The 25,358-nt window shown below is 39.5% G+C and overlaps 1 protein-coding gene across 1 annotated transcript in view; it reads right to left on the reverse strand.

Moving 5' to 3' along the window:
- ITSN2 (intersectin 2) overlaps positions 1 to 5,752 on the reverse strand; it is a 54,007-nt gene extending 48,255 nt beyond the window's left edge. Inside the window, exons 1-5 of the mRNA XM_010164896.2 lie at positions 5,719 to 5,752; positions 5,191 to 5,283; positions 2,922 to 2,985; positions 1,077 to 1,240; positions 33 to 230 (exon numbers count right to left, since the gene is read on the reverse strand). Coding sequence (XP_010163198.2) covers positions 33 to 230; positions 1,077 to 1,240; positions 2,922 to 2,985; positions 5,191 to 5,283; positions 5,719 to 5,752 — 553 coding nt within the window. The remainder of the gene's footprint in view (positions 1 to 32; positions 231 to 1,076; positions 1,241 to 2,921; positions 2,986 to 5,190; positions 5,284 to 5,718) is intronic.
- Between the last annotated feature and the right edge of the window lie 19,606 nt (positions 5,753 to 25,358).

The following is a 25,358-nucleotide window of genomic DNA, read 5'->3' on the forward strand; positions in this document are numbered from 1 at the left end:
TGAAAGCGAGTACTGGACTGTGCTCTACTTACTTGAAGAGAAAGGTATGGACAAGGGCTGCAGAAGGCTGGATGTTCCATTTGGCAATGAGGAGGTACTGACAGAAGGCACCAAGGGAGCGGAGATAACCAAAGGAGGAATGGAAGTCATGGAGGTCAGAGGCAAGGGAGCTAACGGCGTGATTGTAGACATAGATGTTGGCATGGACAGATTTGGCATACTACCCATTCCTAGAGCAAAATCCAAAAATTCATGATTCAACATTACAGGGGCTCCAGCAAGAAACCGGCTCCATTATGCTAGGCAGAAACTACACAAACCAACCTTCATCCAGAGATACGCGTTAAAATAGATGCAAATGTATAAGATTTACTTTTTTTTTTCCTAAAGTTTAGACAAAACAGCTCACAGAGGAAAATATACTGAAGAATATGAATTGAAAAAAAAAAAGTCCTTACAAACAATTAATTCTCAAGGTAGATTTAACTAGTATTTCAGAAAATAAACTAGAGTTTTCTATAACTGCAGCTATAACTAGTTCTTTAACAAGCCTATCCATGTCTGGCCCCTAAGAGAGAATTACAATGCAACTCAATTGATCATATAACCAAAACAGACAATCTGATTAACTTTAAAAAAAATATTTAAAATAAGTGTTCTACCAAAACTTTGACCTTTACTAAGTTTAACTTTAAAAACCCCAAGTATAAATAGGTGCATGAGTAGGAGGGAAACAAAAAAAGGTCTTCAGTACAAGATGACAGCCTGCAAGTCAGATGGCAGATGTGAATGGTCTTCTTGTACCTCATGTCAAAATTCAGTAGATGGTTTTTATTATTAAATGTCTTCAAAGAATGAAATTATCAAAAATGTCAAGAAAGAAACTTTTTTAATTTCCTGAATCAGAATATCCTTGAGTTTTTATTATGGATTCGCTCAACTGCTGTGGTCAGATTGATACTTATATTTGGCTGCAAATAACTGTGCTGTATTACCTAAAGTAAATTACTAAATTACTAAGTAATTATATCATAGATTCATAGAATCATAGAATGGTTAGGTCCCTTCATAAGTACCAAAGCGAGCTGACATTAGTGGCGAAAATACTGGAGTTTGTTTCATGACAGGAGGGAGAATCGCAGGCAATTGCTGTCCTTGCAATTTCAGCTTGATGAGTTTCATGGCTATAGAGAACTCCTGTTGATCCATTTTTCCATCCTTGTTCAGGTCCGATAGTGTCCTTAAAAATGAAATTAAAAAAAAAAAAAAAATTAAAAGACCACAAGGAAGAAATATCAATTTAACTTTTTCACTTGATGAGAAACTTTCCTATCAGATTTATTCACTGCTTTGGTACAAGAAAACAAGAAACATTGCAACTGTTTGTAAATTTTCTACTTGTGACAACGTTCACACCCTCAGAAGTTTGACTACGTGCTTGATAGTTTTCTGCAGGGCTTAGTTTTAAAGTTGCTGTATATGATATACTTAACACCTGAGAAAATATGAAGACACTTGGAAAAGCAGTAGTCTCCTGCTTTATGGATATATTTGTTGCCTCTCCTGTGTTTTTTTCTATGGTATTAGCCAGACTAATTATTTTAAATTAATGTCTGTTAAGGTAAGAATCTGAAACAGGAGGATGCAGAAACCTGCTAAAGGCACCATGTATCACTATGAAAACTCCATTAATCCACAAATAGTAAACAGTGGTGGGGCTTTTTTTAAGCCTGATATCCCCACTGCCTTCCTTCGACACTTTTCCAAATAAACTTAAATACAACAGGGAATATAAGCAACAGTGCATACATAAACAGACAAAATATCTGGTCAGACAGAAAATATGAAATCTTATGAATACTTCAACGTGCAAGGACCAGGGATAGGAACATAAGTAAAATTAGGAGGAAAAAACCCCATACTTTAATATTAAGCTACATTTTCTGTTTCATGGCTTCATTCTGCTACTATTCAGTATAAAACCCCAAGGCCCTACACAAAAGTTTCCTTATTACTGTTTTCTATGCATTTTAAGTGTCTGAAGAAGAAACTAACTTTGTATTTAGTTAGTTTCTTTAACGGTCTTTGACAAATTAGTTGTTCTTCATTATTACGAGCCTCTGCTCCGTATCTTCTAGCACATGTATGTCTTGATAAGAACAAAGTACCTCAAATTACAAAGAAGAAAATGTCTGTTTCAAGTGCTGCAACCACCATATACGTGCTGCAAAAACCAGCATTTTTTCCAGTTCCCGTATTACAGCACTGGCTGGTATCTTACAGTGTATTATAACAGAGCTTCTACTAACATTTTCTGTGGCTTTATTTTTTTCCTGTCTTCTGCTTTCAGTAGATTTTCCACTCCCAGTTTAACAGCATATAGTTTTTTTGACACTTAATCTTATTGTCATTTTTAGTGGTTACTAGTATTTCAAATATAATTCAATTTGTTATCTCTAGAAATTCATGAATCCATTATTTACCTCTTGTTCCATATTATTATTTAAAGTGCTATTTTTTACCTCTTTTTCCATATTATTTAAATATTTCCATTTAAAATATAAAGACAAGGCTTAACAATGACTTTTGTGACAGTCCAACAGGCACTTCCCTCTATGAAAGCCTCGCAATTTCTCATCGCTTTTTCTTTCAAGCACTGACTATAGTTTAAAAAGGCTGTGTTTAGTATGATCCAATTTGAATTAACATCCGAAGAAAGATCTGAAAAGATCTTGCTTTACAATTAAGTGTTCGTACACATATGGGCTCAATCCTTCCTCTAAATTTAATAAAATTAAAACAATGATTCAGACAACACTGCTACTTTGACTTCTGGAAGCTTCTTAGAGACAGACAATACAATATAGCAAATACTACACATCGCCTACCTTAAAAAAAAAAAAAAGTAAAGAATATCTTACCATATTTCAGCAAGGATTGGAGCTGGTAGACCTGACTGTAAAAAAAAGGTACGTGCTTGATCACCTATGATAAACAAGAAAGACAGAGAGACTTTTACACTACAGACAGATTTTCAGAAGATCTCAGCACTCACTTCTGGGATGAGATTTTCAAAAGGAACCAGCACACTAGATGCTCAGGTTTCCAGTTCTGAACCACCTAATCCCTCCTCTGGTGACAGCAATTGTCAGATACCTGTGTATTCTGTAATCCTGAATCTTTGCTCCAAGAACTGACTTTAAACAGCTATAAAAGGCTTGAACAGGTCACAAACCAACAGCTGACAAAAGTTTAAAAGATGCAAGATTTAAAGAAGTAAAAATGATTGAAAATTTAGTCCTGACTCAATTACTTTTACAGGACAGGATAAGCATGCTATTTCTTCCCTTCTCCTCTATCCAATCTAACTTGAGTCAGTATTGCCTCTCTAGAAAAACTGGGAAAATATGAATCTGTTCTGTCAGAGAACATCCACTATTTCAGTACTTCAGGAAGGAAATGGGAGCTGTTGTGCAATCCCATACTGAGTTCCACATCAATCGGTTCTGATCATGCTGTAAACAAACACCTAATGAAACATGGATAGTGGAGTTTATGCTTACCTATGAGTGAATTGCAAATGCCAAAGCTAAGACCAAGGTATTCTTTCAGCTCTTCATGTTCATAGAATCATAGAATGGTTTGGGTTGGAAGGGACCTTAAAGATCATCCAGTCCCACCCCCCCTGCCATCAGCAGGGACACCTTCCACTAGACCACGTTGCTCAAAGCCTCATCCAGCCTGGCCTTCAACACTTCCAGGGAGGAGCATCCACAACTTCCTTGGGCAACCTGTTCCAGTGTCTGACCACCCTCACAGTGAAAAACTTCTTCCTAATATCTAATCTAAACCTCCCCTCTTTCAGCTTAAACCCATTTCCCCTTGTTTTGTCATTAACTGCCCTTATGAAAAGTCCTTCCCCAGCTTTCTCGTAGCCCCTTCAGGTACTGGAAGGCCGCTATAAGATCTCCCCGGAGCCTTCTCTTCTCCAGGCTGAACAGCCCCAACTCTCTCAGCCTGTCTTCATAGGAGAGGTGCTCCAGCCCTTGGATCATCCTGGTGGCCTCCTCTGGACTTGTTCTAGCTGCTCCAGGTCTCTCTTGTGCTGGGGGCTCCAGAACTGGACGCAGTATTCCAGGTGGGGCCTTACGAGAGCGGAGTAGAGGTTCATACATAGCCTTTCATTTTGAGCACTTGGCCAAATAAATAATGAAGCCTGCAGACCTATGTGCCTAAATGTGGCCTAAAGGTAGTCCCTGGGACTGCAAACTTTTCAGCTGGTGGTAAAGTAAACACCAACCTCCTAGTGCTGTTTGGTCAAAGTAGGAGTTATGTATCACTTAGCCAAAAGGTGTGCATGTTCCAGACAACTTCTAACTCTTTCCTCAGTTCTTTTCAGCCCAAAAAGAGGAAAAGCAGGGGCAGTGGAGTCACCAGCTAGGGTTTTACCAAATAGTTAGGTAGGAGCAATCAGGGATGGTCTTTTAATGTTCACTCACACACAAAGAACTTAAGTCATCTTTGCCAGTGAACTTAAGTTTTCTCTTGTTATCACAAGCAGATTCTTAAATTTAAAAACTGCAAATTCTGAGGTGCACAGCAACATGACCCAATTGTTTTCAGAGCAGAAGCAGCTGAATACAACTGGACCTGACAGCAGGTCACTGCAAAATGCAATTAGCCTACCCAGAACTTGCTGAGGGCCTAAAGGTTAATAAATTTCAAGCAGTCATTAACGAGGACAAGCTGTCAGCATCTCTCTCCCTGCCTCCTCCTCCAAAACAAAGATATCTAACAGCACAGTATTCTCTAACGCTGTTCAGACAGAGGAGAGCCACTTCTGGTGTCTCTGGCGTCACTTGCCACAATAGCTACTGTTAAGTGTTCCTTGGCAGCGTCCCATCTAAGCACAGATTTCGCCTGATAGTCTTTGGTTTTTGAAACTAGACAGAATGACAGCATGTAACTGCTGGCTGCAGAAGTGACAGGGTTAATAAAAGAGCACTCCTGTGCCAGACTTTACCCAAAAGCTTGCAGAAGTTTAGTAATAACCCGCGGCTGTTTGCCCGAAGAGTATGGTTATCAGTCACACAACAAAGGTCTAGAAATAGGATGTAGTTTTCAAAGTGTTGTACAAAGATATTTATGTGTACACAAAAGTTAATGTGTAATGCAGAATCTTAGACCAACCTGTAAGGTAGCCTCCTGTGGGTTTCAGGCTATCAAATTGCTTGTCATGCTTGGCCCGCTCTTCAGAGGTGATGGCCCATATGTTTGGACCTCCTAAAAAAAAAACAACAAAAAAAACCCAAACAGATTGAAAACTTTTAAAAATAAAGCACATCACTTGCAAAATAAAAGCTTCGGTTCTCAAGAGACAAAGTTAGTTCTAGACACACCCAGCTCCTACCAGTTTGGCAAGGACATTATAAAACACAAACCTGCTTCCCAGATGTGCAAGTGCCAGCTGAGCGAACTCCTCAGCTAGACTGCTTTCACACTTGGCTTTCAAACAAGCTCTGTCATCCTTCAAAGCTGGTGCAAAGCAGTTTCCTGTTGCTGCTGATTGTTTGTAGCCGGGGCAGGATGCACGTTGCTCACTATACCCCGTGTGAACCAAATACTCCTCTGGTTCACCAATAAAAAAAACAGCATTCAATGTCACTTACAGGTTCTCACACAGAGGCCTGAGACCCGACAGCTGCCAAAAAGACTCACGCTTCACCTTGCCAATCACAGAATCACAGAACATTAGGGATTGGAAGGGACCTCGAAAGATCATCCAGTCCAATCCCCCTGCCGAAGCAGGAACCTAAATGAGATCACACAGGAAGGCGTCCAGGCGGGTTTTGAATGTCTCCAGAGAAGGAGACTCCACACCCTCCCTGGGCAGCCTGTCCCAGTGCTCTGTCACCCTCACTGTAAAGAAGTTCCTTCTCAAGTTTAAGTGGAACCTCCTGTGTTCCAGCTCACACCCATTGCCCCTTGTCCTACCATTGGGCATCACCGAGAAGAGCCTGGCTCCATCCTCCTGACATTTGCCCTTAACATATTTATAATTAGGTCACCCCTCAGTCTCCTCTTCTCCAAGCTAAAGAGACCCAGCTCCCTCAGCCTTTCCTCACTCCCTTCATCATCTTGGTGGCTCTACTCTAACAACAAAATTGGGATTGCATACAAAAATATGCTGGTTTTGTCTGACAAAGTAACAATTTGGGTTTTGTTTTTGTTTGTTTCTTTGTGGTGGGTTTTCTGTGGTTTTGGGGGGTTTTTTTAAAGAGCATACAGTTTCAACTTACCATTTTTCAATGCTTAAAAAAAAAGTATAAAATATTACAGCCTCAAAGTAACAAAGAGAAATGGCAGGGAATAATGATGTTTACAGAGCTGTGCTGATATACCAGACAGAACCAGAGTGACTTTCAGAAACGCTCCAACCTGCTGTATAAAGGTCAGGGTGTGTGTCCTTTGCAGGAAAAGCAGTTTGCCGGAAATAATTTGGTTTGGTTTTTAAGTAGGAGGAAGTTTTAGTCAGGAAGTTCTTGACAAATGTCTGTTTTTTCAAATCAATGAATGTAAGAATTCGACAAAATTCTGAATGGAAACCCTCAAAACAGCATTAAAATGTTATTACTTAAAAAAACACCATTAAAAATAATTCTGTTGAGCATTACCACTTCCAAAGAACTGTTAATCTGTTCTTCAAGTATTTGTATTGCTCACTAAAAGACAGTCAAGGGAATAAATAATTCTCCTAATAAGGTATTAACAAGTTGCTTTAAAATCCACAGCACGTTGAAAGTAAGTTACTATAAAATGCTTCCTCTTTTCCTACATAAACCTGGTACTGAAGCTTTGAATCTAAAAAAATTTCAACAGCTTTTTTCACTGTTTTTCAGAAAGTAATAACAAAACTATGACTGCAAGCTGATGTTCATGCCAATATACGTATATTAACAACATCAATAATCTCTCATCTGTGTTTAGCCATATATGCAAACACATCTTCCAAGAAGACCTAATGTCTCCTCTTACAAAGTCCTGCTAAGACCATCATTCTCCTCACATATGTACAAAATGAATTCTTTATGCCTGATGCTTAGTAGGGAAATACAAGTAGTTAAAAAACCAAAACAAAACAGAAACTCACTGGGGATATGAATGACAGAAATGGTGGCAGGGCATTAGGATACAACCTCTAAGCACCTGAATTTGGAGTTTTGCTTCCTTCTCTTGAGGATCCACCAATTTTTTGTAGAGTGGCCTCAATGAAAGGGTCTTCTTGTAGGCTGCACCCAAAACTGCACTTCAACAACTTCCCTTATTTCTCTCTTCTAATTAGTCTAAATAAATCTAGATTAGATACTGATAATAAATGTAAGCAAATCTAAATCAGATGCCTAAAAGCTGATGGGAGGTACAAGTACAAATGAGGACAACTTGTGCCCAAGAACAAAAATAAGAGTTGTACTTAAATCTTTTTAAAATGTTAATTTTAAGATATGAATGGAAAGTGCATAATGTGGTGAATGCTCACAGAAATTATCTGGACAACATGAAGCAGTAACTTCAGAAAACTTTACCATCTTTTCCATTTATGGAAAATCAAATACTAGCAACATCACATTCTCCTTATATGAAATCTTTGGATCATCTTTTGAAGCAGGTAGCTACAACACCCCTCAGATTTTATAATCAATGACAGAAGAATTAAGACCACCACAATATATTCATGAGGTCAGTGTCTGCAAAGCGCTAAAAACACAGTAACGATTTCTTGACTGGAGTTACTGCCGCTACTGTCGCTTCTCTAAGGAATCCAATTTATATTGTGAAAAAAAACTTCAGTTTAAACATGTACCAAAACACAAAATTCCCTGTTTATATATCACAAAGTAAGCAAGAAGGTGGCAAGGTCTTGAAACTCTTGTGATATATTTCAGCAAAACATCTCTTTGAATACAATCTGGTAAATTATGTTTCCCCTCCAACTATGAAATTCAAAGTTCTACATAGTGTTTTACAGAATGTGTTAAAATTTTGCAGCTCAACAAATGACCAGATTCACACCTGTAGCTGCATGACAATTAACATCTCATTCAAGAAGTGTTTGAAAGACATGGACCAGTTAGAACAAGTCCAGAGAAGGGCCACCAGGATGATCCGAGGGCTGGAGCACCTCTCCTATGAAGACAGGCTGAAAGAGTTGGGGCTGTTCAGCCTGGAGAAGAGAAGGCTCCGGGGAGATCTTATAGCTGCCTTCCAATACCTGAAGGGGCTACAAGAAAGCTGGGGAAGGACTTTTCATAAGGACAACTAATGACAAAACAAGGGGAAATGGGTTTAAGCTGGAAGAGGGGAGGTTTAGATTAGATATTAGGAAGTTCTTCACTGTGAGGGTGGTCAGACACTGGAACAGGTTGCCCAAGGAAGTTGTGGATGCCCCCTCCCTGGAAGTGTTCAAGGCCAGGCTGGATGAGGCTTTGAGCAACCTGGTCTAGTGGAAGGTGTCCCTGCTGATGGCAGGGGGTTGGAACTGGATGATCTTTAAGGTCCCCTCCAACCCAAACCATTCTGTGATTCTATGATCAGCATTCCCCCGTCATTCTCATTTTTGCCTTCACTAACACTCCCCAAGAATCTCACTATTTTTTGCACACTAAAGGCTGTTGCCCCGATAACCTCGGGACCGTCGCAGAGCTCTCAAAGGCAGAGCGCCTGGGGTCCCTGACTGCTAATCACCCCGTCTCCAGCCTCGCTGACTCTTACCACCACGTACTTCACATTGCTGACCCCAGCCTTGGTCAAGGGAAAAAAATAAAAATTCATCTGTGCAGCCGTAAGAAAAGGCCTTTAGATGCACATTCTGCTGCTAAAATCATGCTGTTAGCACAGTTTATTCATTCACAGATTAAACATGCAAAAGCATTTCTTCAGCGACCATCTCCATGACTTGACTCTTGCAAGTATAAATTTAATTTAAAAAAAACCCCAACCACCTTTGACTACAAGCCACATTATTATAGCAACAAGTGCTTCTAGCATAGTCCTACCGAGTCAGTGCAAGTAGCCACTGTCACAGCAAAGTGATTAACTGGGAATACATGTGTCATCAAAAGTACATCACGTGAATGTTGCAGGAAATTGAATATATATCCTGAAAAGACCAACCTGCTACTCACTTATTTTCAAAGATAAGAAGAATTTCAGATTTTCCCTATCCCTGAGGACAGAGACTGACAATATTTGTTTTCTGGTGACTAATTCCATAAAGATACACTCTCCACTGTTTTTTTTTTGTTGTTGTTTTTTTTTTTAATAGGCACGGAAGAAAATAATGTAGTAAGTCTTAAAATCCAAAGCAGACATCCTCCCACGTAATTTGTTTTACTTAAAAGTAAATATATAAAAATATACATACTTTGTAAATATAAATTCAAAGAAAACATATTCAGTACAGACAATTTTAGCCACATCTCTCTTAACACCTATCAACATTCAGTAATACCTGGAAATTTAAGATGTTTAAAAAGAGATACCAGAGCATCTTTTAATTTAGAAGGTTGAATGAAAACATGTACTAAATTCCAAACATACCTTCAAGGCAGCACAACTCTCTCAAGTCTGAGAGTTTTTTGGTGTTTGTCTACAACTGAACAAAGTCCCAGAAAACTGAGTTTTAACCTAATATCATTTAAGACATGACATGTCATTTAAGAATTCATGACATTTTCAGCCTGAACTAGAACAGTTCATTGTTTTATGAATACAGGTTAATAACTCTTGAACAATAAAAGCATTTGTTTAGAAGAAAACAAACCAAAAAACATCCAATACTTACAGTAGGGATCCACAGTCGGCATTCAGACCCCACCTAACACTTCCTAATTAAAGGATTCACTGTTTTTTCCAACTCCTACCCCAATATGCAACAGAAACAAAGTAAAGAGCACAAGAAGGAAGGTTAAAGCCCTGTGAGCACTTATTTTTAGCTTAACCAGGTGCTCGTGACTCTTTTGACGTTATCTTTTAGTGATACAAATAAGAAAAGTAAAATCTGTGTACAGAAAGTGCCACTTAAATTAAGATTCCTCAAAATACCCCGTTGGTCTATCTGAAATTAACACTTGGAATGGCAGGGATCATAAGGCCTTGGCAATTCCACAAAGCACGTCATGAAACCATTCTTCAAAGTAATTGCCATGTTTACTCACAGCACAACTGAGACTATCACAATAAAGACTTACCACAGACAAAATTAGTTTGAAACTCGGTTCTCCTGTGCAATCACCATGAAAACAAGCTACAGTCCTCACAAATATTGTGGTTGCTTCCCAAAGCTACCACCAGTGGTAAAACTGGCCACTCAGCATCACTGCTGAGAAAAATTACGCCGCCTGGTTTACAAACCACCAAGTTTTGGGCACATTGAACAGTGACAAAGGGAAGACTACTCCTTTTCTTGGAAACGCAAAGCTGTAGGAAGAGTCAAACAGAAACATCTGCCATCCAAGACCCGCTATCTAAACTTAACAATGTTTTTTGGCACTAACACGCTTTCAGTCCCAGGGCTGACAAACATCTTGCCCATAAGCCAGATCCAGCTACAGACAAGAGTTAATTTTGCCCAGGCTGTTCCTCTTCCTTGCTCACATCCCAGCCCTTATTCATGGTAAGTCACATATGAATCTCAAAAAAACCCTAAACCTGAAGGCATCTCTTCTTCGCAGACACCTGTCTGATCACAGGATGGGGCAAGAGGTATGCATCTCCTTGATGGAACAGTGATGAATCTTTGGCTCTCCAGAGATTCTGAGCTGGCACCAAGTAGCACTGAACTACAATACTTTTTAAAAATCAGTTTAGCATCAGAAATAAAAATCCAGTTGCCACTGCATGCTCTCATGACAGGCTTTTCTGCAGCCAATGAATAGTATGTTACTACTTTTCTGACTTAGCTTAAGTTTACTGGAAATTTTCATGAGACAAATAATTTTTTCCCAACTCTAGATGGTATAATTTTGGAGGGGAAAAAAAAAAAAACCCCAAACAATCTCTCTGACAAGAAGGTATCTCATGAAATCACTGCTCTTCAAAAGAGGTTCATACAACTTCATACGTGAAGCAAGACCCACCTAAATGAAGCAAAAGCTGTATTTGACTACACTGCACTTTTAGGAATCAAAACTCAAGAAATACTGAACTTGGGAGATTTTTTCCCCACAAGGATTCTCCCTGGAATAGAGTAACTATTCCCTTGCTTTTTCTGTTTATGTCCCTCTCTAGGGACACGGCTCAGTGGTGGACTTGGCAGTGTTAGGTTTATGGTTGGACTTGATGATCTTAAAGATCTTTTCCAACCAAAATGATTCTATGATTGTATGAAAACACACACTTCTGTCTTAGTAACACTTTTGGAAAACAGATGTCAAACTATCTTTCTTTTTCAAAGAAGACTGGTACTTTCAGAGAAAACTGTGGATAAACATCAGGACTGGCAAGTGTTCTCGAGATCCAACATGGGAAATCTTGACTCAACGTCCAGAAGCGTCTCAGCTGATTCCTCACACCAGATCAGAAAGCTTGGGAGAAAGGAAGAGAGAAAGCTCCTCCACTTGCCCACTCCACAGCTCTACAACACATTCAAGAATTCAAAGTCACACCCATGCAGAAAGTCGATACAAAATTACAAACAGCCACACAAACAACTTCAAGACTTCTCTAAAAATGACAATATACATAGTGGCCTCACCTTCATGTACCAGGTATTAATGTGTAATTCAATGTGAGAGCACTAAAAATTTTTTAGTGTTGGAAACAAGTGACTATGCTAGGGATTAAAAAACATTTGCTGTTCCTTTAAGCTAATTTTAAATAATTTTTTTAAAAATAAAAAATCTTTCTACTAGAGAGCACGAGGGTCTGTTTATGGCAGATCACAGCATTTGGTAGGACTGCTCCAGAAATGCCTTTACAACACTGAATCAGACAGATAACCTTCTGAGGAAAATAAAGGACTTGCTTTGATGGGCTGCCAACATCAGAAACAGAAACAAACACTATTCTTTCCTTAAAATGGTAAGCTGCCATTGAAAAAGAGAGGAGAAAGGAGGAGAAAAGAAAGTGCAATCCCAGAAGAAAAGTAAGTAGACTTTAAAATGTTCTTTAAGACTCTGCCACTGGTCGGTACTACCTGTAGTAGGGAAAAGGTAGTTGTACCGAGACCAGTACTGTTACACAGAATCACAGAATGTCAGGGATTGGAAGGGACCTCGAAAGATCATCCAGTCCAACCCCCCTGCCAGAGCAGGAACCTAAACGAGATTACACAGGAAGGCGTCCAGGCGGGTTTTGAATGTCTCCAGAGAAGGAGACTCCACACCCTCCCTGGGCAGCCTGTCCCAGGGCTCCGTTACCCTCGCTGTAAAGAAGTTCCTTCTCAAGTTTAAGTGGAACCTCCTGTGTTCCAGCTCACACCCATTGCCCCTTGTCCTATCATTGGGCATCACTGAGAAGAGCCTGGCTCCATCCTCATGACATTCACCCTTAACATATTTATAAACATTAATGAGGATAAAGGTAACTTTTCACTTGTGGAAAATCATGAGACATTTCTCACGTTCTCCAAAGAACTGCGTGTGTTTTTCACTGATAGGCGTTGCTTGTTTTTCTCTAATAAAAACTCTACTCCTACAACCTACAAAGTTAATTAACTCCACAGGGATAATAAACCTAAATTGAAAGAGCATTCCTTGTACACCTAAGTCACGAGGATGAATGATTATACCACCACCTTTTTAACCATCAAAAAAAACTAGCATTAAGCTTCATAATAACCCTAAATAAATATTTATCCCCATGTTTAAAGCCAGGAACATTTCAAGGCAGACGTGCAGCAGCGTGCCTCAAGCTGTACAACAAGGGGGTTTCCATAATGCAACCAGCAATCGCATTACTGTGTCTCATTAGGAGGCTCGTGAGAGTGGTTTGGTCTCAGACACTGTGAATAAACCCAGTAATTCCCGTCTTCTTCTGTCTGTGTTTGCAGATAAGTTTACCACAGAATCATTTATTACAGATCAGATTTAATGCTCCCAGTTGAGATGTTGAATCATACTTCTAATTTTTACCCAGTGGTGAGTAAACACCCCAAGAGTCTGAAAATATAGAGAATATTTTACCTTGACTCTGAATTTCCAGATTCTTTATCAGTGTTACTGCTACTTGCAATATTTGCTTCCCTCCTTTGCTGTTGATTCTTTATATCAAACGTAGGAGAAAATGCTGACCGATAACAGGCACTTATTCAACATTTAGGTGTGTAAACATGTTATGAACTACTACTGCGGTGGCTTTGGGTCCATCCCAAAGCACCACCTGCTCTTCCTTAAGGAATGCACCTCCTATTTCCAGCTCCCATGTTCTTGGGTCATGGTAGGAGCCACACACAACGTCTTTTCACGATGCACACAGTAATCCCACTACGACTTGTCCTACCAGAAATGGAGGCTCTCAGCATATTAAGCAACACTGCAGCAACTGCTGGCAGAGCTCAGAGGGTTTGAATCACCAGTGCAGAGTCTAGTTGGAGGCCTGTGGTTAGTGGTGTTCCCCAGGGGTCAGTACTTGGTCCAGTCCTATTCAATATAGTCATCAGTGACTTGGAGGAAGGGACTGCGTGTACCCTCAGCAAGTTTGCTGATGACACTGAACTGGTGATACACCAGAAGGCTGTGCTGCCATTCAGCGAGATCTGGACATGCTGGAGAGTTGGGCAGATAGGAACCTGATGAAGTTCAATAAGGGCAAGTGTAGGGTCCTGCACCTGGGGAGGAATAACACCAAGCACCAGGACAGGCTGAGGGTTGACCTGCTGGAAACCAGCCCTACAGAGAAGGACCTGGGAGTACTGCTGGATGACCAGTTGACCCTGAGCCAACAATGTGTCCTAGTGGCCAGGAAGGCCAACAGTATCCTGGGATGCATTAAGAACAGTGTGGCCAGCAGGTCAAGGGAGGTTCTCGTCCCCCTCTACTCTGCCCTGGTGAGGCCACATCTGGAGTACTGTGTCCATTTTTGGCCTCCCCGGTTCAAGAGAGGTAGGGAACTTCTGGAGAGAGTCCAGCAGAGGCTACAAAGATGATTAAGGGGCTGGAGCATCTTTCTTATGAGGAAAGGCTAAGAGAGCTGGGTCTGTTTAGCCTGGAGAAGAGAAGACTGAGATGGGATCTTATTAATGTTTATAAATATCTAAAGGGCGGTTGTCAAGAGGATGGGGCCAGACTCTTTTCAGTGGTGGCCAGAGATAGGACAAGGGGCAATGGGTGTGAGCTGGAACACAGGAGGTTCTGCTTAAACATGAGGAAAAAATTCTTTCCTGTGAGGGTGCCGGAGCCCTGGGACAGGCTGCCCAGAGAGGTTGTGGAGTCTCCATCTCTGGAGATGTTCAAAACCCACCTGGACACTTTCGTGTGCGACCTGCTCTAGGTGAACCTGCTTTGGCAGGGGGGTTGGACTGGATGATCTGCTGAAGCCCCTTCCAACCCCAACCATTCTGTGATTCTGCCAGAGAAAAGAGAGTGTCTATGCCTCACAGCAACTTCTGCAGCTTCTTTAAAAGGAAACACCTGTAGCTAAAGCACATTAAACAGAGGGAAACATGTTTCTCCTTCATTTTTGTATTTTCACTAAAATTACTAGATTTGTACCCAGTAAAGCCAAGGGAATTTTTAAAGATTTTTCAAGTGTCTCTGATGTGTTATCCAAAAATAACTTGTTACCTGCAGAGAGGCTGTTAAATAGCATCAGGGAAGTGTAGGGCTACATGGATTTGGCCAAGAAATACTTGCTCAATTCAAGAGCACACTTACAGAAATGAGAACAAAGCAGCAGTGGAGACGTTATTTTAGGATACAATTCACATTCTCTACATTATGTACAGGATTTCTAGATATTTAAGTATACTGGGAATCCTTAGGATCAGCAGTTCACTAAAATAAAATATTGGGCTTGTTTAAATTAACACTGTGCCCTAGGAAACAGGAGCAGAGCTCCCTATGAAGCAGTGTTTTGTCTGATGACACAGTTATTGGCCTCCCTCTACTTCAGTACACAAAATCTATCCATAAAGGAAGAAGATTATAATTTCTGTGCCATGCAATGATCTCAATGTAGAAACTTAATCCTTGCTTTTAGAATGAGTATAATCTCTAAAACAATTTACGGATACACAACAGTCTAGTCCACGCTAACAGTAAAGATCCACTTGTTTCCTGAATTTTACAGCCCAACTTGATGATTCCAAAGCACTTAAACTATCAGTTTATAGTAACAGGATAATATTTCCATACTTCATAGAAATCATACAATCATTTAGCTCATCATGGCTATCCACTTTCAGAAGCTCCTTTTTAATTCAATTATTGCCAAGCTCCACTGAAACATAAAGCAACACACCAAGCAAGCAAAATATTAGGGGAAAAAAAAAAAGCACAACACAGACATAGCAAATTACAGGAATTGTACCTGAAGATGGGTAATTTTTTAAAGTTCTGTAAGAGGGCCACTAACATAAAAAATACATTAGAAAATGTGTATAAACTTGACAGCACTCTCAGCTGCACATTAGCATTCTACCTTTTACACTAATTTTTGGTAGAATTTGTGACAACTCATTCAATAGTATTTTCTGAAGTTTTAATGAAACAAAATTTCTATTTCTCATCAAAAAGTGCATCAAATTACTGCAACCTACAATACTGGCAAACTCACACTTAACTCTTGAAAGCTAATTTAACTTTTTCTTTTCTTACAGGAAAAAGCTGGCACACAGACTTGGCTTAACCCAAGTCTTCCCCATATTGATATTCCATACTTGCAAAAAATATTCAAGTATTTTCTGCCTAATTCTGGAAAAAACAATGCCACTGAGATCACCTGTAGTTGCTGAGTTACTGACACTGATGCAGCACATGAAATGAGACTATTCCTCTGTCCAGTGACATGGCCATGTCTTTTCCTAGAATCACAGAATGGTTTGGGTTGAAAAAGACATTTAAGATCGAGTCCAACCATAAATCTGACACTGCCAAGGCCACAACTAAACCATGTCCCTCAGCACCACATCTACACGTCTTTTAAATGCTTCCAAGGATGGGGACTCCACCACTGCCCTGGGCAACCCCTTCCATTGCCTGAGAACCCCTTCAGCAAAGAACTTCTTCCTCACATCCAATCTCAACTGCCCTTGGTGCAACTTGAGGCCATTTCCTCTTGTCCTGTCACTTGTTCCTTGGTTGAACAGACCCACCCCCACCTCTCTCCACCCTCCTTTCAGGGAATTGTAGAGAGCAATAAGGTCTCCCCTGAGTGTCCTTTTCTCCAGGCTAAACAACTCCAGTTCTCTCAGCTACTCCTCATAAGACATGTACTCCAGGTCTTCCACTCACTTCGTTGCCCTTCTCTGGACACGCTCCAGCACCTCCATGTATTTCTCACAGTGAGGGCCTCAAAACTGAACACAATATTCAAAGTGCAGCCTCACCAGTGCCAAGTACAAGGGGATGATCACTGCCCTAATCCTGCAATTAATACTTTTGGATGAATTTTAGAGATGGAAAAGGAGAGAGAAGAAAAAAATCACACCAGCAAGAATCTTACCAATGGAAGGTATGAAAAGTTCAAAGTAAGCAATATCATCAAGGCATGAAACAGGCTTACTTTGCCAAATTCTTCTTTACTAGCTGCAACACCTGCTTCCCTTTGTTATTAAGGTGAGCATACTTCCAGCTGATGGACTCCATAGCCTTCCTTCCCAGCATGACATAGAAGATGGAAAAATCATAGAATGGTTTGGGTTGGAAGGAACCTTTAAAGGTCATCTAGTCCAACACCACTGTAACTAGACCAGGTTTCTCAGAGCCCCATCCATCCTGACCTTGAATGTTTCCAGGGATATGCTTACCCTTCAGTTTAGGACAAGTCAGAAGCTTTTTTGAGTAAATTCCTGTCAACCTGTATAGCATCAAAGTCTTCAATGAGAAAAACAAAAGTTTTAGTCACCATGTTTGAGGAAAAAGCCCACCAGAGCTTAGACTAAACTCTTCTAATTCTGCAAATGTATTTTTTTACACTGCTGCTGCTCACCACTATTCACAAAATTACCCTATAACTTAATTAAAAATTTACAAAAGGATAATATGTTTAATTATTGTCTATCAAACCACTGTGGAATGCAGCAAAACTAGTAAGAGAGTCAGGTGAGCTGCCACCTGCGGCAGCTGGTAAACTTTTATGCACCAGGAGAAATGCAGGCAGTAAAAATACCAGGCAAAAGGATGCAAAATGAACATTGAAATTAGATGGAATAAAGGAAATTATTCTCCTACAAAAAGATTTGCCGACATAAAATCAGAACAGAACTTTGTTCAAGGAATATTAGACCCTTTATAGTTACTTTTGTAGTTCTCCTCACTATCTGGCTATTAGAGTAAAAACATTTCCAAATTCTCAGACTTGAGGAGGAAGTCTGGGGCCAGGAGGAAGGTTGATGGGCCATATTTACAATGGAGAACTGGGATACAGACTTGAAAGGAAAGAGGAAAAGAGAAGAACCACTAAATTAAAAAAACAAACAAACAAAAAATACCCAGGAAGGGTGGGAGAGAAGGAAAATGAAGAGGTATTTCCCAAATGATCTGTGGAATAAAATCAAATTAAGAGATAATTTAATTAAAAAACCCCACAGTAATGACCCTGCCAGTTCAGACTGAATATTCAGCTCGCTAGGATCCTGGCACAGAGTGACAGGCTGAGGCAAGCAGTGGTAGTACTTCCCCAGGACATCTTCTCAACCCTCAGTGTAGCCCTGAATCAGAGGTGGTGTCTCATTAATGGAAAGAAAATCCACCTATTTCTTATCACTTAAGGAATCCAAATAACCTTTTGGCATCCACAGCTTTCGCTGTTTCACTGACACTGTGCAAAGTGCTCTGTTTGTTTGATATCTGCCAATGGTATTTTCATTTGATACGGGCTATTCTTGTGCTATCAGAGATCAATTACCATTCCCTTGCCAACAAAATGACGAAAGACCTTGAGAAGGTGACAAGTACTGTATCCAACATCCCCACTGTTTCTTTTTCAAGTTGAAAGGTCCCAGTCAAAGTAATTATACCACATGTGGAAGCTGTTCTGTCTCTGATCATTTTTGTCACCCTTCTCTTTGTAATTTCTACTCCTAATAGAAAGAAAACATGTAGGGAAAGCTGTGGAAAAAAAACAAACAAAGGTAACAAAAGCAAGAATAAGAGTTTGCTTGAATGGTTACTCATTGTAATGTCAAATTACTAACTAGCAGAACCTGAGAACCATATCCAGTACATATACAATACTATTTTCCCAGAATGCTAGGAAGGGTTTGCTTTTAAATATAATAAATTAAAAATTGTAACAAATTTTCCCAAATTTTTATGTGTGAACTCTTGGTATTGGTTTATATCATAGTCCCTAATTCTGGCTCCACAGTGGTTCACAGGGTCACTTAGGGAATAGAATTAGGAACAGAGTTCTTCTCTGGGTATTACAGTTTCTCAACTGCCAGAAATCAGCAATTTGGCAGACTTCTTGAGCCGAAAAGGCACAAAAAAACCGCCCAAACTACTAAAAGCCATGGCATAGATCTTTTCTCCTCAAGTTTTGATTCCAAATACTTGGAACTTTTGGTTCCAAAGCACCTTGAGACAGTGAGCATCCCAAAACTGAGTTGTGCTTTATGTGAAACAAACAGACAAGCCAGCCAACAAACACACTCATTTTCTTCTGCCTGCTTTAAGCTCAATAATTTCACTAAGTATTGCTTTCTTTTTCAGTTCTGAAAAACAGGGAGTATTCTTTCCCTGTCAGCCTTTTCTACACTATCATAGCTTTACAGAATTTTATCACATCCTCAACTCAGCTCTCTCCTCTAAACTAAACTGAACAGCTCTAATCCATTCAGTTTCCCTTAACACAGGAGCCACGTTCCCTCTTTACCCATCTTTTTCACAGGCATCCTTACTCCAAGTCTAATTCTATGTTTTTCCCGAGCCTCGAGCGTATCAGATCCTGGCAACAGCGGAGTGGATAGTTTCCAGAAAGGTGACTATAGCAGATGTTATCTTTTTCAGGTTAGATTAAAAAAGTACCATCCATGTACTTCTTAATCCAGTCTGAATATAGAGAACATGAGAAATAAGAGGAATAAATCTGCTGGACTTCCAACCCACATCATCTGTATCAGAAACAGTTCAGACATTAACTCACAACTGCATTTTTTTTCCCATGAGCTTGAAGATTTCTTGTGAAATACAGTGTTCTGAAAGCACTGTCCTTTCTTGCACAACAGATTTTACCTGTGGCTCTTAAGAAAATGTGAGTATACTCTTCTCTATACTGCTATACAAGTATCAACACACACTGTAACAAGGCAGAGTTCTTCAGTGAAACCAAGACTTTCAGGAAATACATGTTTCCTAGAGAAACAAAAATGGTACTGCAAAGATCACAGTTAAACACAAAACTATGGCTATGAGAAGAACTGTAAAAAAAATTTTGGTACATGCTCTGAAATACACCTTTTAAATTAAAAACTACATTTTTTATTTTAAAAATATATATAACTTCTAAATAAATTACTTCAATAAACAGTACTAAGACAGTTCTTGATATTGAGTTAACCTTACCTGTTCTTGAAACTTGCATGCAGAGAACTTCACTCCCAACTAAACCACAAATGTTTTAAAGTCATGAAAATATCTTCTCTGAAGGTAAGTGATAAGAGTTCTAGTCCCATTAACATTTTAGCTTTCTGGGATTTCACTCCTTCTAGCTGTCTCAATTATGATTTAAAGTTACTGTTCCCTTTTAAGAAAAACAACAGATGTCCTAATGAACTGATGCAGTACATTGAAAAGCCTGAACATACAAGATTCCTAATTAAAGTAACACAGCATTATATAAACACATCTGACAGACCACAATGTCTAAAAATGTGTTTATTCTTGTCATTATGACTAGTGGGCTAAACCTGAACTCATTCTGCCAATAGCAATTAATATAATCTATGGTCAGTTCCAAGTGGCCACGATGATCACAGACAACACAGTATTTAGATGTTAAGATGGTATCACCTCACACAATGCTCATCGACCCTAAATAGCAATAACCACACAAAGCAGTTTATCAGAGTAGTAGTTTCCCAAACTTCTGGAGCTAAACCTTCAAGGAAATGAAAATTTTAATAGGCAAAGTTCTTTGAAGCTCAGCCATGTGACAGATTTATGTTTCTGCATCCCTTCATGAGCCTTCAGGCTCTGGCTCCATTTTGGGGAAGTATTTGTAGATCTTCTTGTGTTTTTTTGATTTGTTTTTTAAATGCTTTGAAGAAAAATTACAAGGAAGTCTCACAGTCATCCAAAATGAATAAAGCACCTTGCATTATAGTATTATTTTTCCAGACAAAAACCATCCTGGGTTCCCCATTCAGTGTAATCTTACCTTATAAAAAGGTAACACATCATACTAACAAAGTAAAATCTTAGTGAGACAAAGCAGCTACAGGCTTACATTGAGTTAATGGATGAAGATCTAACACTCATCTTCACTAGGTATTATCTTCTTCTTTTTCATGCTATTTTTTTCTTTACATTTTAGGAGCACACGACTGGAAGAGACTTCCAAGGGCTTCATATCCAGACTGCTGCTACTCCAAGAAACTCTAATACATTAATTCCTTTCTAAAATGCAAGCTCTGCCTTGAGTTAATCAGACTTATTCCTTGACCATGGTCCAGAACGTCACAGCTGGCAGAACCTTCCCATTTCCAGACCAACTGCGCCAATAGTCGATTCATCTCTATTTAACCTTGTGCTAATATTGTACTTAAATAAAAGTTATTTTCCCTCCTTAATGTTTATCTTCCTAATAAGAAAAAATAAACAGCAAATTTATTTACTGTAAAGTAAATACAATGAAATGAATAAAAAAAAAAATCAGTAAGCTTTTATTTTGGTAGGTTAACAAAGACAATCTCTTTAGTCTTTCTCAACACTTAATTCATTTATCCTGGATAACACTGAAGCCTGACTGCATCTATTACACCTTTGGGGTTTTTTTTCCCCTCCTAAGCAGATAACCCAAACTCTGCCTGTATCATAGAATCATAGAATGGTTTGGATTGGAAGGGACCTTAAAGATCATCCAGTTCCAACCCCCCTGCCATCAGCAGGGACACCTTCCACTAGACCAGGTTGCTCAAAGCCTCATCCAGCCTGGCCTTAAACACTTCCAGGGAGGGGGCATCCACAACTTCCTTGGGCAACCTGTTCCAGTGTCTGACCACCCTCACAGTGAAGAACTTCTTCCTAATATCTAATCTAAACCTGCCCTCTTTCAGCTTAAATCCATTTCCCCTTGTTCTGTCATTAACTGCTCTTATGAAAAGTCCTTCCCCAGCTTTCTTGTATCATACAGGATGTCTCACCAGTGCCTTGTGCAATAGCACACAGTACTCCTTATTTCACCCATCACACTTTAGGATGCATTTCCTTTCCCTCAAATCACATAATTATTGTGTGATCACCTAATACATCCGGTTGTCTTTCTCCTTAGTCACAGCCAACTGCTGTGCCTACAGCAAAACTTCTTCTAGCCCATAATGGTATGACAAAAACAGTATCTGAAGACAGCACAACAGAAATGTGATGAAATTGAACCAATGATACTCAGCTCATACTGTATAATTCTAGCTGGAAAATGACTCGCAAGTTTGTGTCATCAAACAATTTAACCAGCATACATTTGCTTTTTACTGATGATGTTGCCATAAATAATAACAAGTAAGACTGGTTTCAAGATAAAATCCATGAAGAATATCACTGTTACAACATCCTCGTCTAAAATCTGCATTTTCTCTTCCTTTTAGCCAGTTATTTCTCTAATGAAGTCCAAACATGGGATCTGTTACACTTTTTCTACAAAATTCAGTTACTGAAGAAGGCATAAGGTACAAACAACCTTCCTTTGTTAAAACCTAGTTCTATTTACTCCATTTAACATTTATCTCCATGTCTAATTATTTTTTCCTTCCAAGATTTCCTCTTGTGAATCATATTACCCTCATAATTAAATATGAGCAAGACAATTTGTATTCTGCAATCCTATAGCACTATTTCTGACTTGCAAGGACTAAGGAAAACATATAATACAGCACACAATTGGAAACAAAATCTTTTGCAGGGTGTGAAAGGGGAAGATATACCCCCCTCTGGCTTGAGCGTATGAATTTTGCTCCATATCAATTGACACCACTGTCCTCACTGAAAGGTGAGAGGAAGGATTAATTTATAAGTAAGGAAACAGAAAATATTTGTCCTTGTCTTAGAATTTCTTTCCTTTTCCTTTTTTTAGATAGGAGAACAAGTTCTGATATTTTCTTTGCAAGGTCTAATTCAGCTTATTATCTGTATCTACACTTGTTGAAATCCAAGTCTACAGTTTCCGTATCTACAGTGCACACAAGGTTAAGAGTCAGGTTGCATTCAAGTAGTTTTGAATTGAACTGTGATGACCAGGGTTGCTTTTAATTCAAAATAAATCTGACCACAGATCTTGAGACAGACTTTTTTTAATAGGGGATGCAGCAGAACTTAGCATCAGGAAGTGTTTTACCTGTGACATCACTGGAACCAGGACCTCACTCAACCCATTCCTGTCTATCCTAGTCTCCAACACACCTAAATGCAGGGACACCAAACTCCATTCTATTCACAGCAGCATAAAATCCAGTATGACTTATGAAGGTTGAGAAGCATGTGAAATGAGTTACGAGCATTACTTTTTGCACTTCAGTTTATCAGAGGTATTTTCCTGCTGGATCACAAAAAATTATATCAAAAGGAAACAGGTGGTAGGAGGGAAGAGGAAGGACAAATAAAAACATAAACAAAAAAAAAAGCCCAGCCCCAAAATTCCAATGGTACTTAAGGAAACAATGTGAAAGATACTGATCGGCAAATACTGCTTTCCTTGTTCCTGCTGGACTGTCAAGATTAAATCTCCCCAAACCACTGCCCAGAATCAGCATGGATATTAAACTCTGAAAAAATCTAAACTACAGAAGAAGGGGAGCTGGGAGAACAGCAACATCTTGCAACTGCTCTCCAGCTGTAAAGAAGGCAGCCCATGGCAGTGGAGGCTACTTCTGCTCTGTGATAAAGGCAGTGATCACAGAGACAAATTAAGTGGAAGTACATTTCAACCTGTTAAAGCCTTTATCCTTTTAACTGTTGTTCATGGCTAGTACATTAACTCCTTCTTTAGAAATACAATTGTTGAAGGTTTTTGTTGTCTAGTGGAACTAAAAGCCATTTCCAAAAGCTTTTGCAAGACTTAGGATGAATTCCTAAGAAAGCTTTGTCTAGATGCAGAAGTGTATGTAAGGAGAAAACACCAGAAACTGAGTTTGTTTTATCATTTTCACAGATATAATGATATTCAGATAGTTACAGGATAAAACTAAATCCTCAGCAGGGAAACTTTGATCTTGTTTGTGGACCGGGGAGACGGATACTCCTGGAGTGGGTCTTTGATAGAACTGGACACCACAGAGATAAACGTCTGTTATCCATCTGGTGCCAATTTTGTAACTGGCAGCCTTCCTTCATAAGAAGAAACACATTACTCAGCCTTGTTTGTTCATATAAAAAGTTATCACAACCTTTATATTTTGCATGGGAGATAAACTTGGCAGGTCTGCCCTGAGTTCCAGAAAAACCCACGTGCACTCTTTTAAGTCCTCCTTTTCCTCTTTGAATTTCCAGCCTGTTAGTGAGGCATCCACACAGGTCACCTTGGACAGAAATGGAGATTTCTGTCCAGAAATACCAGTTCTCAGTATAACACATAGTCAGGCCATCAGCCACATGATGAGGCTGGGCAGTCTCAAGAGCCTGCTCTGGTGGAGGTGTATTCTGAGTAAAAGCTCAAGGTGCCCTCAGTGAAGTTGAGTCTCTCAGCTGGAACTCAAGTACTGGACTCAGTGACCCTTCCTTCTTGAGGTTCTGCCCGGACTTCCCTTTCTCTGCTTAGGTTGGTAAATAAAGTGTTGTAGCATCTTCTACTTGTATTTGTTTAAGATTATCCAAGTATTGTGCTTTGTCATTTGAACCCTGCAGTCCTCAAACTCATTGTCACCCTGTGTCTTATGATCAAGCACTTGTATGCACATCTGCTCCATGCTGTCCACTCACTTTTCTGTAACACTGAACGCCAAAAATAATCCTGAAACAAAAACTCCTTCATGCCTTACAGCACTAATGAACTAAAAGCTCAGTATATTGTACCTTGATAAGAATAAGAGGTTTTTTCCCCAGAAGAAAAACATCATTTTCCTCTAGTAGGATACAAAAGGAAAGGGTCAGTGCTCTGCTAATAGAAAGGTGTGGTAGGCAGCCAGTGCTCTCAGGCTGCAGCAATGCCTAATGGTTTAGTTGCCTCACACATAACCTCATTCTTCATCTCATGCTTGAAGTCACTACCAAGGTCTAACAACATAATTAGAGGTTTCCACTGAGTGGTAAGTGCAGGTGATCTACTCTGAATGCAAACAACAGTGGTAGTAAGTAGCAGGGAAGAGGAACCCAGATTAGAGAGCTATTTCAACAGCAAAGGTTGTGCTGTAATTTATCCAGAAATCACTTTAAAACTACTCTTTTTTCCCCACCTTGTTTGAAATGTAATCAGTTCTGATAAGAAATATGACTGCAAAACCACACACAGTCATTCAAATATTCTGTGAGAAGCAATAGTTTAACTATTGCCTGGTACGTCTCTCACTCGCCTTCCCTTACTGTTTTTCAAGACAGTGAAATCCTGTGAGGGGAAAGGCTTCATCTCACATCTCACAGCACTGTTCCTTTGGAGAGTGGCAGACAGCACTGCCCAAGGGATCTCAGATCAAGAAAGGATCATTCTCCCAAACTACGACTTCTGAGATCAAGTCATGTACGTGCTCAGTGCTGTCAATACACTTGCAATCCTCCAACAGAACCAAGGAGTAAAAAGCCAAACCAAAAAGAGACCAAATAGTTTATGTATGAATCAACCGTGGAGACAGCCAAGAACATAAATCTGTATCCTCCCTGAAGAGAGCTTCTGTTTGTTTATTTTAAATTGAGGAGCAAAAAACATGTGGTAATTAAAAAAATACTTTTTCATTATGTCCAAGAAAATGCAAAAAAAAATAATCTGGTATTTAGTTTTTTCCCTATTATATACAATATATTGACTCCTTTTACTTCTCTTTCATTGTTAAGTCTGTG

Source organism: Antrostomus carolinensis, unplaced genomic scaffold (genome assembly GCF_000700745.2).
Source record: "Antrostomus carolinensis isolate BGI_N321 unplaced genomic scaffold, ASM70074v2 scaffold8263, whole genome shotgun sequence".
NCBI lineage: Eukaryota > Metazoa > Chordata > Aves > Caprimulgiformes > Caprimulgidae > Antrostomus > Antrostomus carolinensis.